The 16,097-nt window shown below is 38.0% G+C and overlaps 1 protein-coding gene across 3 annotated transcripts in view; it reads left to right on the top strand.

The window, feature by feature from the left end:
• atp10d (ATPase phospholipid transporting 10D) overlaps window positions 1-16,097 on the top strand; it is a 36,516-nt gene that overhangs the window by 17,838 nt on the left and 2,581 nt on the right. For all 3 annotated transcript variants that reach the window (XM_048204128.1, XM_048204129.1, XM_048204130.1), the window contains 12 exons: window positions 138-314; window positions 2,518-3,154; window positions 7,617-7,720; window positions 7,869-7,995; window positions 8,078-8,262; window positions 10,222-10,492; window positions 10,576-10,652; window positions 11,714-11,839; window positions 11,934-12,134; window positions 12,232-12,312; window positions 13,513-13,617; window positions 14,443-14,630. In XM_048204128.1, the coding sequence (XP_048060085.1) occupies window positions 138-314; window positions 2,518-3,154; window positions 7,617-7,720; window positions 7,869-7,995; window positions 8,078-8,262; window positions 10,222-10,492; window positions 10,576-10,652; window positions 11,714-11,839; window positions 11,934-12,134; window positions 12,232-12,312; window positions 13,513-13,617; window positions 14,443-14,630 (2,279 nt within the window). The remainder of the gene's footprint in view (window positions 1-137; window positions 315-2,517; window positions 3,155-7,616; window positions 7,721-7,868; window positions 7,996-8,077; window positions 8,263-10,221; window positions 10,493-10,575; window positions 10,653-11,713; window positions 11,840-11,933; window positions 12,135-12,231; window positions 12,313-13,512; window positions 13,618-14,442; window positions 14,631-16,097) is intronic.

Below are 16,097 nucleotides of genomic sequence, written 5' to 3'. Positions count from 1 at the left end.
CTTTTCCTTGTCTTTATTACTTTATTTCTTTACACCCTGTATTAGTCATCTATTAATTTCACAGTAACACACTGTAACGAGCGCTTCAAATATTTATTGTCATTGACAAATAAATCATATATCATTTTTTCCTCTAGGAATGTGCTGTTGTTCCAGACCCTCAGCTTCAGGTGAAGCTGAGCTCACTGTCATCCCCCAAGCGTTCCTCTCTCCGACAAGAAACTGCTGAAATCTCTCACATCCTAGACTTCTTTCTCGCCCTCACTGTCTGCAACACCGTAGTAGTTTCCTCACCCACTCAGCCAAGACATGTGGTATGATCCAAGTTTTACTGATATTTAACTGATAGTCTCAAACTCATGCTATCATACACCTCACCTAACATATGATATTGATTACTAGAGTGTACAGTTTTATAGTTCATACACCTTAAATTGATTTAGATCTTTATGTTAGTACTTCATTAATAAAACAATACTTTGTTTTGATATTTTAGCAGTGGTGTTTAATTGACTTGTGTTCTTTAACTGCGAGTTTGAATGGTAAAACATTTCAGGAAGGCATCTTTAAATTCATCACTCTTAAAGCTACAATCACACACATTCAGACGGCATCACGCAAGTTCACCCAAAAATTACATTTCTGTCATTAATTACTCACCCTCATGTTATTCTAAACCAGCAAGACTTTCGTTCATCTTCAAAACACAAATGAAGGTTTTTTTAATGAAATCTGAGAGATTTCTGGAAATCCAAACATTCGCCTATCATTCATCGACCTCAAATATGCCTTATCACTTGAAACATGTAAGAGCTTGAACAGAAACTATCATATAGGCTACTTTCCTCACAGACACAAGAAATATATCTATATAAAGCTTGGGATGTCTACTTTTAAACGAGCCAATTCTTATGGAAAATAAATATTCTCAGATTATGTAATCCATATGAAACTTGCATATAGGCGCATCCACTACTGCGGAGATGAGAGATGAGACAGCATTGTTGACTTAATCTCTGCAGTCGAAAACACAGAAAACATTATCAATAAATTATTGAAATGTTTGGCAGTCTCCTTGCTGTTTTTTCACGACGCATTCATAATCGTTACGTTTGCCGGTGCGCTGTGGCAAGTTTTATGCGTGTATTTGAGCACTGATTAGGCTATGTATATATAAGATTAAAGGCTCATTATTATGATTTATGGCTTTTTAATATAAATGCGCGATTAGTCGACTAATGGCTTAAATGAAAGACTATTGGTCAAATAGAAAAATCTTTAGTCGAGGGCAGCCCTAGTCTTATCTTAGTCTCAAAGTCTTGGTCTTATTTTGGACTCAAACCCAAAAAGTCTTGGTCTTATCTTGGTCTCAAACCCAAAAAGTCTTGGTCTTATCTTGGTCTCAAACCCAAAAAGTCTTGGTCATATCTTGGTCTCAAACCCAAAAAGTCTTGGACTTATCTTGGTCTGAACCCCTCAAAGTCTTGGTCTTATCTTGGTCTCAAACTCAAAAAGTCTTGGTCTTATCTTGGTCTGAACCCCTCAAAGTCTTGGTCTTATCTTGGTCTCAAACCCAAAAAATCTTGGTTTTATCTTGGTCTCAAACCCAAAAAGTCTTGGTCATATCTTGGTCTGAACCCCTCAAAGTCTTGGTCTTATCTTGGTCTCAAACCCAAAAAGTCTTGGTCTTATCTTGGTCTCAAACCCAAAAAGTCTTGGTCATATCTTGGTCTGAACCCCTCAAAGTCTTGGTCATATCTTGGTCTGAACCCCTTAAAGTCTTGGTCTTATCTTGGTCTCAAACCCAAAAAGTCTTGGTCATATCTTGGTCTGAACCCCTCAAAGTCTTGGTCTTATCTTGGTCTCGAACCCAAAAAGTCTTGGTCTTATCTTGGTCTCAAACCCAAAAAGTCTTGGTCATGTCTTGGTCTGAACCCCTCAAAGTCTTGGTCATATCTTGGTCTGAACCCCTCAAAGTCTTGGTCTTATCTTGGTCTCAAACCCAAAAAGTCTTGGTCTTATCTTGGTCTCAAACCCAAAAAGTCTTGGTCATATCTTGGTCTGAACCCCTCAAAGTCTTGGTCTTGTCTTGGTCTCAAACCCATAAAGTCTTGGTCTGAGTAATTAATGACAGAATTTTCATTTTTGGGTGAACTAACCCTTTAATTCACATGAAGTATGTTTTAAGCATTAGAGCAGGGTAAACAATGATTTTCTAAGACAGATCTTAATCTGTGCCCGTTTTAATGGATGTTTCACACTTCCAATCCAATGGATATCACCTTGCAGGAAAAGACTGGCCTTAGCAATGGATTTAGGTCAAGGGCTTTTCCCAGTGGGCCAGTCAATTGTGAACCACTGTCAAAACTGAATTAAATGCTATACTAATTTTTCATTGCTGAAAGCATAATTCATATAAATGGATATTCAGTGTGGGTCTGCTTATGGCTTGCAAAAAAGATACTTCTTATATGTGCATTTCTGTGCATGTTTGTGAATCTGTTAATGTAATATCAGGTTCAGATGCCTGTGGTTCGCACACCCCTGCGCTCTCTAGAGGAGATGAAGGCCATGTTTCAGAAGCTGAGTCTGCCTCGCTTTCCCTATTCACCTAATCAAAACACAGACACTCCTCCCAGCCTAACCAAGAAACTCTTCGGCCGGGGTCGTTCAGCTTCCTACTTCCCTAACAGCAACCCGCAAACACCCATCAAGACCCCACAGTCACCTTCCACACCTTCTGGCACCCCTTCAAGCACTCCGTCCACCCCTGTCACTCCTGCATTATTGTCCAGTGGGGCGTGGGGTGAGGACGTGGAAGACAAACAGCAGGCCAAAGATAACTCTGCTGATGAGAGTGAGAGCGATGATGAGGATGAGGCAGAAGAGTTGCTGTACGAGGCGGAGAGCCCGGATGAGGCAGCATTGGTGCAAGCGGCAAAGGCTTATGGATGTACTCTGCTGGGCCGGTCCCCAGAGCAAGTCCTCGTGGCTGTTCCAGGCACAGGGCCACTGTCCATCCCTCTGCTACACGTACTGCCATTTCATTCTGCCCGCAAGAGGATGTCTGTGGTGGTGCGCCATCCCCTCACTGGAGAGGTGGTAGTTTACACTAAAGGAGCTGATAATGTCATTATGGAGCTGGCTGAAGAAGGTATGTGAGGTGACGTCTTTCACGTATGTTTAATTAAAGTTAGTTTACACCAGAGGTTGCGTTAAAGGATTAGTTGATTTCAGAATTAAAATTTACTCACCCCCAGGTCATCCAAAGATGTTCATGTCTTTCTTTGTTCAGTCAAAAAGAAATGGAAAATGTTCCAGGATTTTTCTTCATATAGTGGACTTCACAGGCTACCAGTGGTTTGAAGGTCCAAATTGCAGTTTCAACACAGCTTCAAAGGACTCTACACAATCTCAACCGAGGAATAAGGGTCTTATCTAGACCTTTATTATGATCAAACGATCAATACAATGATTAAACGATCTGTCATTTTCTAAAGAAAATAAAAATGTATATACTTTTTAACCACAAATGCTCATCTTGCACTAGCTCTGCGATGTGCCATGCATTATGTAATCACATTGGAAAGGTCATGCATGACGTAGGCAGAAGTATCTCAGTATGGCGAAAAACTCCATCTCATTTTCTCCTCCAACTTCAAAATTGTCCGACCTTTTTTTGTAAAGGCCGTTTGACTTAGTCTTTGCATGTTCGCTTTGTAGACACTGGGTCGGAAATTCCGCCTACATCACGTCAAAAAAGATCTGTCTTTTTTGGGAAAAAGACTGATCGTTTCGTTAAGACCCCTATATATTTTTTACCACAAGACCCTTATTCCTCGTCTGGGATCAGGTAGAGCCCTTTGAAGCTGCACTGAAATGGCAATTTGGACCTTCAAACCATTGGTAACTGTTGAAGTCCACTATATGGAAAAAAATCCTGGAATGTTTTTATCAAACTGTAAATTATCTGCAAATTTTAATTCTGAAGTGAACTAATCCTTTAACCGAATATTTTCCGTCCATCTTCCTAGCGTTATTACTGGAATATTTGCCATCACTGAAAAATCTAAAGGCCATCTGTCATTTTGACAGATTAAACTGAGGGTGATCTATTGTAAATTGTAACTCTCCAGTGTGGCAGCAGAGCATGGGTTCAACCTCCAGAACAAAATTAAAACGGCCATGAGAAGTCATCTGTCTGAGGCAAAGACGCAAAATCTAATGTCAATTACCTCTGCATCAGTCTCCCTTGATGCATTTGATTATGCACAGGCGAGCACCCATTTTAAAGGATTAGTTCACCTAAAAATGAAAATTATCCCATGATTTACTCACCCTCAAGCCATCCTAGGTGTATATGACTATCTTCTTTCAGGCGAACACAATCAGAGATCAATCACAGCATAAATGAGTACACCCCCTCTGAACAAATACAAAAGATGTACTTTCTTTATGATCACTAATACAATTCATGGAAAGATGGCAAAACTAAAATACTAACATATACATAATAAAAACTGAGAAATATATGTCATTAATAGCCATAAAATAAGTAAATTAGACAATTTTGTTTAAATTAAGGATTGCAGAAATGAGTACACCCTAGATTTAATTCAACAAATGTGTAATATTCAAGCACTTAGTATGCCCTCTATAATTTTGAATATACAGCTCTGACCCTTTTTGGCATGGAGCATGCAAGTTCATGACAAATTGTCACATCTGTCCTGTTTAACTCCTGGATGATGAGCTCCTTAAATGCCCTGATCTTTAATGTGGAGTGTTGCTCAACTCGTCTCTACAGAATCCCCCACAGGTGCTCAAGACTGTTAAGATTGAGTGCAATACATGTCCACAGAAGGTTTTTCACCTTGGGAGAATGCATATCCTCATTGTCATGTTGAAAAAATGCCCAACAATGCAGGGAATGAAGAAAAGGGTAACATCTTCTGTTTAAGTTTGTGTATTAAATTACACAGTGGTGTGGGAATTCATGACAGCATTGATAAAGCACAACTCCCTCACACCTTCAGCACTCATACATCCCTATATAAGAGCTTTACTACCACTGAACTTTACTGTGGGAACCAGGCACTTCTCACTGTACTCCTCCTTTAGCAACACCATAACATTTTGGATGCTGTTAGATCCAAAATGATTGATTTGGTCTCATGAGACCAGAGTATTGATTCCCAGAATCTATATTTTGGAAATATGGGCTTTAGAAATGGCTAATTGACTTTATTGTGCTTTGGCTACAGTAGGTAGTTCCAGTGAGAACAACAACTATGCATGTCATTTCTGCAGGCTGCATCTTATTCTGTGAGAAAAACAGTCACTCTTTTCATAGCTTTTGCTAGCTCGCTTGGTATTTCTCCTGCTCTTTGTCTTGCAAAAAAATCCCTCATCACTAAATGAAAGCTTAAAATGAAGGCCTGATTATTTCAGGGGCCTTGTCACAAGTCCGTTGTTTTTGAATTTCTGTTACATTTGCTATATTTTCACACTTGAAACAATGATTTGTTAATCCTCTTGTATCACTGTCCTCTTTTGTGCTAAGAAATAAGTCTCCTGACAGTTTTCTCCCAAGTGCTTCCATTCTTGGCAGCATTAAGTCTGAGAATGATTCAGTGGGCTATATGACACTTTTAACTGTCAAGAAATGGCTTTTTTTGGTTCAACATACTTACCTGTTGATCAAACATTGCCTTAAACTTACACCAGAAAAATGTTTTTGTTTTATTTATTAACTTTTAGGAGGGTGTACTCATTTTTGCTACACAACATTTTATCACCTTGATAAGAATCTTATTTTCCTGAATAATTTTGACATGCTTCTTTGGTAACTGATTAAGCAGACTTGCTGGAACATTATACCTCTAAAGAACCCTTACATGTCTTCTAAGTAATTGAGTAATTGCTGACTTTCAGAAGTTTCAGAGGGGGTGTACTCATTTGTGTTGTGCACTGTATATTTAAAAATATCCTTGCTCCTCCAAGGTTTATAATCGTTTGAATGAATTGAAGTAAAAAATAATGCATCCATCCATAAAAAAAGTAATCCACATTGCTCTAGTGGGTTAATAAAGGCCTTCTGAAGTGAAGCAATGTGTTTTTGTAAGAAAAATATCCATGTTTAAAACTTTATAAAGTAACTAGCTTCCGGCAGATGACCGTACACAGAATGCGCAAGTCGATTTGTGGCGGAAGAGTGTCCTTTGACCTGACGCACAACGTAATGATGAACACGGAGGCGCAGAGGATAGAGCAAAACAAGTCACCAGACATGAATTAGAAGTCTAAAACGATAATTAGGATTTCGATATAAGAGAGGAGGAGCTTCAGCTTGTTGCACAACCCTATTTGTTTGAACCGCGAGAGGCATCTAAGCTTACGATACTCCTACATCCTACGTCATACATTCTGCATACAGTCATCTGCCAGAAGCTATTAATTTGAATTTATAAAGTTTTAAATAAGGATATTTTTCTTACAAAAACACATTGCTTCACTTCACTTCAGAAGGCATTTCAAATCATGGCCCCCCCATTCACAACCATTATAAACCTTGAAGGATTAAGGATATTTTGAAATATAAGACCTAAATATATCAACCTTTAATTCGATGCGGACAAGGAGGAAGGTTTGAGTCCAGGCAGATATTGAGCATCAATTGAGTTTAGATCAGTTATTTTTTTAAATATTTTATCCAATTGGCTCTATAATATGCAGAAGCAGAAAACAGGAATAAAGCGAGTATTTACTTTATAGGCCAAACCTGAGAAAATGGCACCACTATGTGGTAAAAAAAATAGTAAAAGGGTTCATTTTGAAGACTTGACAACAGAATGAAAGTCTATGAACAAAGACTGCATCATTTTATAGTTAGATGGCCTTGGGATTAAAAATGGCAGTTTTAATGGGTTTCAATAAAGACATTTTTGTCCTCAAGGTCCTGAATGTAACTATTTTGTGTACCTAGTGCAAAATGTTTTTTTACAGAAATGTGGGTGAAATATTAAAATTGTAATAGAAATACACGCGTGCTAAAATTTATGCTGTTGACATTAACAGGCAAAATTATCAAAAAACAAAACTGAAAAAGACACAAGGGTTAAAATGTGGCTCTCAAGTGAACTGAAGTTCAACTTTTAAAAAAAAAAATTTTTTTTTTCTTTTCTTTTTTCAGTTCCACTGTTCTGCAACTCTCATTTTTACCACACAGTCTATGTAAATCTGCACGTGAAATGTCATCATCTCAATTGGAATATGTGAAATCTAGAACTTTGTGTGAGATTAAATGTTTCCCCACAGAGATTTCACATTAAATTCAAGTTTGTTTAATTTTGAACATGACCTCTGAAAAGAACCAAGTGTGAAGTCATGATTTCTTCAAGTGTTTGGAGTATGTTTAGTAGATTACAGACAGAACAGAGTGTTGCCCTCTCAGTTTGCACACTGTGCATTTATTGTAATCACAGACTGTTGAGGATTAAAAAAATGCACCAGTCCATATTGTCATGTTGTGCAGACCTACTATTTTGGAAATTTGTATGCGATATTGTCCCAGTGTTGAGTATATATACTCATGTTTTGACTGTGTGTTCATGTAGGTGCAGCTGAAGATGGTTTCGCTAGGGAAGTTATAGAGCGGACGCAGAAACACTTGGACCAGTATGCAAGAGATGGACTGCGCACTCTCTGTGTTGCTAAAAAAGTACTCCTTTCGCTCTCATTTCCCTTATTTGCAACATTCGTTATCTTTTATTTGCAGCACATCAAATGTAACCTGACAATAGAATGCATTAAGATGCCTGTACATGGAGGTTGAGTCTTGAAAGAAATTGTTGGCATATGATTGACAGGTGTTGGAAGAGCAGGAATACAAAGCTTGGTTGAAGAGACATGAGTATGCAGAAACCAGCATTGAAAACAGAGAAGAGCTTCTGCTCGAATCTGCCGAGAGACTGGAAACTAATCTCACATTATTGGGTGAGACATTAAGACAATGAAGGCAAAAATGAAATGATGTTGTGTATTGGTTGTCCTAGCCTAATTCTTTCTTGGCTTTCAGGGGCGACGGGTATAGTAGACCGCCTGCAGGAGGAAGTGCCTGAGACCATTGAGGCTCTGCAGGAAGCTAAGATTAAAGTATGGGTCCTCACTGGGGACAAACAAGAGACGGCTATTAATATTGCTTTTGCTTGCAAACTCCTCAGACCCACAGACCACATACTGATGGCCAATTGTGACAGCAAGGTAAGAAGAGATGGTGGAAGAAAGAAACTGAAAGAAAAAAATAAGATTTTAGCAAAGGATTTGAACAAAGTGACTATTTACACCCCGGTATAAATAGCACTGTCCACTATTGTCAATTTAATATTTGTTTTGTATAATATGCAATAAGTTAAAGTACACCTGTAAGTAAATTCCAAAATAAGGATATTTATTTATATTAGACTTTTCCAAACATCTAGGCATTATATTATATTATATTATATTATATTATATTATATTATATTATATTATTTAGTACTGTCAGTCGATTAAAAGAAATTAACTAATTAATCACATTTTTCTGCAAATAATCGTGATTAATCGCAACTAACATTAAAGTTATTAATACATTTTATATTGTAATAAATTTACATTTAATCCCCAAATTAATGTAGAAACAACATAGACAGTATATTTTAAATATTTGATCTAAAGGCAGGAACACACCAAGCCGACGGTCGGCCGTTGGGCAGTTTTTCTTCGTCAGCCGACTAAGTTTCCTCAGTGTGTTCCACACCGTCGGTTGAAGTTGGTCCTCGTCGGCTTTTTTTCGGACGATTTGACATGTAGAATCGGCGTCGGGCCGTCGGCGAGAGACAGAACTCTGATTGGCTGTGTAGTATAGCAAACCAGTCAGTTCACGAGAATAGAAGCAAAAGTTATGAAAGCAAGCAAATAAGTCATGACGGCACAGACAGAAGGTTGTTCCAATTTTACGTCATCTTACCTGAGCACTCGAATGCATGAATATTTTCATAATAACATGAGCGGAGTGAAATTAAGAACATGATCAGCATGATTGATATTCAGAACGGTAAGCAAGCCCTGCTTTATGTATGGTTTGTATACATGCAGTCATAGTTTCGCTTTCCGTTTTTGAATGACGAATATAGACAAATATATCTGCTTAAATAGACAGATATCTCATTTATACGCAGGCGCAGAATGCGTGTGCTAGTTGACAGTCGGCTGAAGTTCTTTCGGTGTGTTCAAGCACATATTTTTTCCCAGACGCAGCCGACGTGAGCCAACCCCGCAGTCTGCTTTCGTCGCCACTAGTTCGTCGGCGTCGGCTTGGTGTGTTCTGGCCTTAACATGTAGAAAATATCCCGAATCAAAGCAGTTATCAAACACTTCAGTCTTTACTGCATAATTTATATTAAAATATAGATTCATTTTTATTAAAGCTACAAAAGTTATTCAGTCAAGAGCAGTGAGTGATTTTCTCTTTGTCTTTCGCTCCTTGATTAACAGACTTTAGCAGGTTTATTAGGCTGCTGTCACTTTAAGACCTGCAGCACATGATGCAGATCTGCATCCTATTTTTTCACAACTCTTTGTGTTCATTTAAGACTTTATTTAACTAATTTAAGACTGGGCTTACGAGGATACTCGACAAAACAGCCATTTTGGCATAATTTTGTGTTTTTGTCCGTCCAATCGCGATTTGTACTACCTGCTCAGATTCGACAATTCGACAGTGAATTGCTACCAGTGTGGTTTGAGGTTTTATTAACATCCTTTCATACCCCTACCATAAACCTACCCACAATTTAATTTGTAGCACAATCTAATAGGTAGCATTATCCGTCAGAACATGGCGCACTAGTACTGCACTGCGTTCTCTTTTGTCTTTTTGTGCTTGAATGGTTTACAAGCATTTGAATGAATAAGAGAGTGATCATATAATGCAACGCTAGCTAATGGATGACGGGGGAAAAGGAAGCTTCGTTAATTGCGTTAAATATTTTCAACGTGTTAAACAGAAAAAATTAATTGTGTGCGTTAACGCATTCATTTTGATTGCACTAATATTTTATCGAGGGCGAAAATGGCAACAAAAAGCAAAGGTAGACACCAATATGTTCAGTCCTTTATGTTGCGCTGTATATAAAACTTGAATCTGAATTACATTTTCTGTGTGTGTGCTTTGTCCCTCAGGAAGCTTGTGAGGCTCAATTTCATGAGTTACAACATGAGATCAGGCATGTCACAAAGGGAGGCGCGTCTGAAGATGATTGTAGTTCTGACTGTGTGTTGGTCATTGATGGGCGTACGCTGGACTTTGCTCTGCAGAAGGAGTTACAGGGGCCGTTCCTGGAACTCGCATGCTGCTGTCGCTCAGTCATATGCTGCAGATCCACCCCCCTGCAAAAGAGTCAGGTGGTACGGCTCGTCAGAGACGAGCTGAAGGTCATGACCCTGGCTATAGGTGAGTAAGTACATTGTAAGGTATAAGGTTGAATGTCAATGTAGAGTGTTGTTTAAACTAAAATGCATGATCCTCCTATTCAGGTGATGGAGCCAATGATGTCAGTATGATTCAGATGGCAGATGTTGGCATTGGCATCTCAGGCCAGGAGGGCATGCAGGTACAGGCAGAAACCAGGGTTGGGCAAAATTCAGGATTTTAGAATTCACTACCGTGCAATTAATGAGGGTGAATTCTGAATTTGACTGACCATGACCACATTCCACAGGATATTTAATTGGATTGATAGAAAGATGAAGTTACTCCTTAAATGTTTTGAATAATTATGTTGAATTTTGAGTAATTACACTACCGTTTAAAAGTTTGGGATTGGGAGGATTTTTTTAAAGCCTTTGAATGTAGTCAAATGCTTACTTATGAGCATCAAGTCTGCATTTATTTCATCAAAAATACAGTGAAAACATTAATATTGTGAAATATTATTACAATTTAAAATAACTTTTCTGTTTTAAATATATTATATAAATGCAATTAATTGAGGTGATGGCAAAGCTGAATTTTCAAATCTTTTTTATAGACTTTATATTGCAATTGGTATACAATGAAACAGGGCGACAAACAATAAAACGAAAAAGTAGTACTCAAAACAGTGCAAGACAAACAGGCAAATCCCCTTTCGCCAAACCCAGCAACATATGGGGGGGTGGGGGGTGGAATTAATTATATATATATATATATATATATATATATATATATATATATATATATACTCTCCAAATGAATGTAGAAACAACTTAAAGACAGTATATTTTAAGTATTTGTTTGTATAATGGCATCTTTTTATGAATGAAGGCCAGTATCACTGACATTCAACATTACAATATAACTAAAAGCTATCAATTTCAACATTTATTAGGCTTTAAAAAATAACAACTTTTAGTTTAAGTGAACTTAAGACAATCTTCACATAAACCCATTATAATAAATGTCATATTTAACTGTGACATGTCTAACAGATAGGAAATATACAAAAATTGAATAAAGTTGTCAAACACTTTACTTAAACTATATATTAAATATAGATTGATCCTTATTAAAGCTAAAATTTTCTCTACTACCTTTGTTCTTTGCTTAACATTAATGTCAGGCATCACAGCAACTGGTTTATTAGGCTGCTTTTGCATTCAAAATGTTTGTTATCTTCTCCCTGTGTATATATAGGCAGTGATGTCCAGTGACTTTGCCATCTCGAGATTTAAGTTCCTGAGAAAGCTCATTTTGGTTCACGGTCATTGGTGCTACACACGGTTGGCTAACATGGTCCTCTATTTCTTCTACAAGAATGTGGTGAGTAACGTACACATTTACACAGTTCCTCATGCAGCCCTTTATCTTATAAATCAATGCGGCCCTGACCTGTTCCTCTTCTTTTTTCATGCAGATGTATGTGAACCTGTTGTTCTGGTACCAGTTTTTCTGTGGCTTTTCAGGCAGCACGATGACCAACTCGTGGGTTTTAATCTTCTTCAACCTTCTCTTCACTTCCGTACCTCCGCTCATATATGGTGTGCTGGACAAAGATGTGTCTGCCAAGACACTCCTAGAACTGCCTGATCTCTACAAGTCTGGACAAAACTCGCAGGTGGTCATCCTGTCTCTGCCTTTCTATTTTGCAGTGTGTTTTACATGGTATGAATATAGTGATGGCTTATGTGTAGTCATGTGATGTGTGTTTTCAGGCCTATCTTCCATCAACGTTCTGGCTGACCATTCTCGATGCGTTTTATCAAAGCCTAGTGTGTTTCTTCATACCTTACTTTGTAAGTCATTCTGAAATTCTTCACTTTACTAAGTGTTCCTCATTTGAACTCATTTGAGTTTTTTGCATTGTTCCCAAATGACACATGAGATCTTAGGTGTGCCATTGTGCCCAAAAACACAAAGTGTGTAAAGTTTCTTAAATGTGCATTTGAATAGAAAATGTGAATTTTTTTTCTTTAAAATATTATTTCTTGCCTGAAACAAACTGAAAGCATTGCTTAAAGGATTAGTTGACTTCAGAATTCAATTTTCCTGATAATTTACTCACCCCCATGTCATCCAAGATGTTCATGTCTTTCTTTCTTCAGTCGAAAAGAAATTAAGGTTTTTGATGAAAACATTCCAGGATTTTTCTCCATATAGTGGACTTCAACAGTTACAAATGGGTTGAAGGTCCAAATTGCCGTTTCAGTGCAGGTTCAAAGGGCTCTACATGATCCCAGTCAAGGAATAAGGATCTTATCTAGCAAAACAATTGTTCATTTTCTAAAAAAAAAAAAAAAAGTATATACTTTTTAGCCACAAATGCACAAAAGCTCTGCGATGCACCAGACAAATCACATGCGTAATCACGTTGGAAAGGTCAGGGTGAAAGTATCTCATTTTCTCCTCCAACATCAAAATCGTGCGACATCGTTGTTTTACCTTTTTTTTGTAAAGGCCGTTTGACTTAGTCTTTGCACTTTTGCTTTTTAAACACTTGCTCGATACTTTCGCCTACGTCACGTGTGACCTTTCCAACGTGATTACGTAATGCATGGCACACCGCAGAGCAGTGCAAGACGAGCATTTCTGGTTAAAAAGTATATAATTTATTTTTTTATTTTTTTAGAAAATGACTGATCATTTCACTAGACAAGGCCCTTATTCCTCATCTGGGATCGTGTACTGACATTTGGACCTTCAACCTGTTGTACCCTACTGAAGTCCACTATATGGAAAAAAACCTGGAATTTTTTCCTTAAAAACTTTAATTTCTTTTCGACTGAAGAGAAGAAAGTCATGGACATCTTGGATGACATGGGTGTGAGTAAGTTATCAGGAAATTTGAATTCTGAAGTGAACTAATCCTTTAAATGTTAAAAATTGAATGTTTGAAATATAATTAATCATTTATATGAATCGTTTATATGATTCAAATATACTTTTCAGAGCCTGCTCACATATAACAATTCATATTGTATTTGTATGTTATGAAGGCGTATGCAGGGTCTGATATTGGGGTATTTTCATTTGGCTCTCCAATCAATGCCTCCGCTCTCTTCATTATCCTCCTGCATCAAGTCATAGAGAGCCGCACAGTGGTAAGCCAATTACAGTTGTTCAGTGCAAATGTATCATCTGTAATGCAGTCTACATAAAGTAAATCTTTAGAATAGTTATTGCATTCCATGCCACACTGTCTCCTCACCACGTGTTACATCTTATGATCTCTTATACACTACCAGTCAAAGGTTTGGAATAATTAAGGTTTTTTTATGTTTTTGAAAGGAGTCTCTTTCCCAAAGGATGCATTTATTAAGCAGCACAACAGTTTTCAACATTGATAATAATAATAAATGTTTCTTGAGCAGCAAATCATCATATTAGAATGATTTCTGAAGGATCATGTGACACTGAAGACTGGAGTAATGATGCTGAAAAATCACCTTTGATCAAAAGAATAAATTAGTTTACTATATAATCACATAGAAAACAGCTATTTTAAATTATAATAATATTTCACAATTTTTGCTGTTTTTTTTATCAAATAAATGCAGCCTTGGTAAGCAGAAGAGACTTCTTTCAAAAACGGTTAAAAACCATAATTATTCCAAAATTTTGGAATAATTGGAAATTTAGAATAAGGTAGTGTAAACCTGAGGTTTTTGCCCTACAGCTTTACATAATTGTACATTGACATATATCTCCCAATTGGCTGCAAACATTATCTCAAATCATTCAGCAGCTTCACATTCAGTGTGCACAGAGAAATTGCGTTTTGCATAAAACGCATTAACAACAAAGCACTGAGTTATTCTTGTAACAAAATTTGCAAACCATACCACTATCATTGATGTCTTTATTTATGGACTGGCTCAGTATCTTATGCTAATGCGTGATATTCATTTATTTTTATTTTTTTTCAGACATGGATACATGCTACATTGCTGCTCTTCAGTGTCCTGTTCTATTATGCCTTTGTCCTGTTGTTCAGCATTACATGTGTGACATGCAACTCTCCTACAAACCCCTACGGCATTGAGACTAAAATGATGTCTGAGTCGCTCTACTATTTAGTATGTGGACTAACCACAGTCCTGGCCCTGCTACCTAGGTATTACACACACACTCACACTCACACACACACACACACACCTGAATTAGTTCATTCAAATAATACAATAACAGACTGTAACACTGTTTCAAAACCTAGTTACCTGACTACAAAATTTTATGTTAAAGGCTGGAATGCACTACATGACTTTTAAAATCTGAACTCTTGCAGTTCACAAAGCTTACTCAATTCAATACAATTCATATTGCTTTATCATTTTTTTTTTTTTTTTCCTCATTAATATACACACAGCACCCCATATTGACAGAAAAACAGAATTGTTGACATTTTTGCAGATTTATTAAAAAAGAAAAACTGAAATATCACATGGTCCTAAGTATTCAGACCCTTTGCTCAGTATTTAGTAGAAGCACCCTTTTGATCTAATACAGCCATGAGTCTTTTTGGGAAAGATGCAACAAGTTTTTCACACCTGGATTTGGGGATCCTCTGCCATTTCTCCTTGCAGATCCTCTCCAGTTCTGTCAGGTTGGATGGTAAACGTTGGTGGACAGCCATTTTTAGGTCTCTCCAGAGATGCTCAATTGGGTTTAAGTCAGGGCTCTGGCTGGGCCATTCAAGAACAGTCACGGAGTTGTTGTGAAGCCACTCCTTCGTTATTTTAGCTGTGTGCTTAGGGTCATTGTCTTGTTGGAAGGTAAACCTTCGGCCCAGTCTGAGGTCCTGAGCACTCTGGAGAAGGTTTTCGTCCAGGATATCTCTGTACTTGGCCGCATTCATCTTTCCCTCGATCCATCTTTCCAGTCGTCCTGTCCCTGCAGCTGAAAAACACCCCCACAGCATGATGCTGCCACCACCATGCTTCACTGTTGGGACTGTATTGGACAGGTGATGAGCAGTGCCTGATTTTCTCCACACATACCGCTTAGAATTAAGGCCAAAAAGTTCTATCTTGGTCTCATCAGACCAGAGAATCTTATTTCTCACCATCTTGGCAAACTCCATGCAGGCTTTCATGTGTCTTGCACTGAGGAGAGGCTTCCGTCGGGCCACTCTGCCATAAAGCCCCGACTGGTCGAGGGCTGCAGTGATGGTTGACTTTCTACAACTTTCTCCCATCTCCCGACTGCATCTCTGGAGCTCAGCCACAGTGATCTTTGGGTTCTTCTTTACCTCTCTCACCAAGGCTTTTCTCCCCCGATAGCTCAGTTTTCAGCTCTAGGAAGGGTTCTGGTCATCCCAAACGTCTTCCATTTAAGGATTATGGAGGCCACTGTGCTCTTAGGAACCTTAAGTGCAGCAGAAATTTTTTCGTAAGCTTGGCCAGATCTGTGCCTTGCCACAATTCTGTCTCTGAGCTCTTCAGGTAGAGGTCGAAGTATCCTTTGACCTCACGATTCTCATTTGCTCTGACATGCACTGTGAGCTGTAAGGTCTTATATAGACAGGTGTGTGGCTTTCCTAATCAAGTCCAATCAGTATAATCAAACACAGCTGGACTCAAAT

The sequence above is a fragment of the Megalobrama amblycephala genome, linkage group LG10, assembly GCF_018812025.1.
Source record: "Megalobrama amblycephala isolate DHTTF-2021 linkage group LG10, ASM1881202v1, whole genome shotgun sequence".
Taxonomy (NCBI): Eukaryota; Metazoa; Chordata; class Actinopteri; order Cypriniformes; family Xenocyprididae; genus Megalobrama; species Megalobrama amblycephala.
The sequence above is the reverse complement of the archived record's forward strand: the minus strand, read 5'-3'. Positions and strand labels throughout refer to the sequence as shown.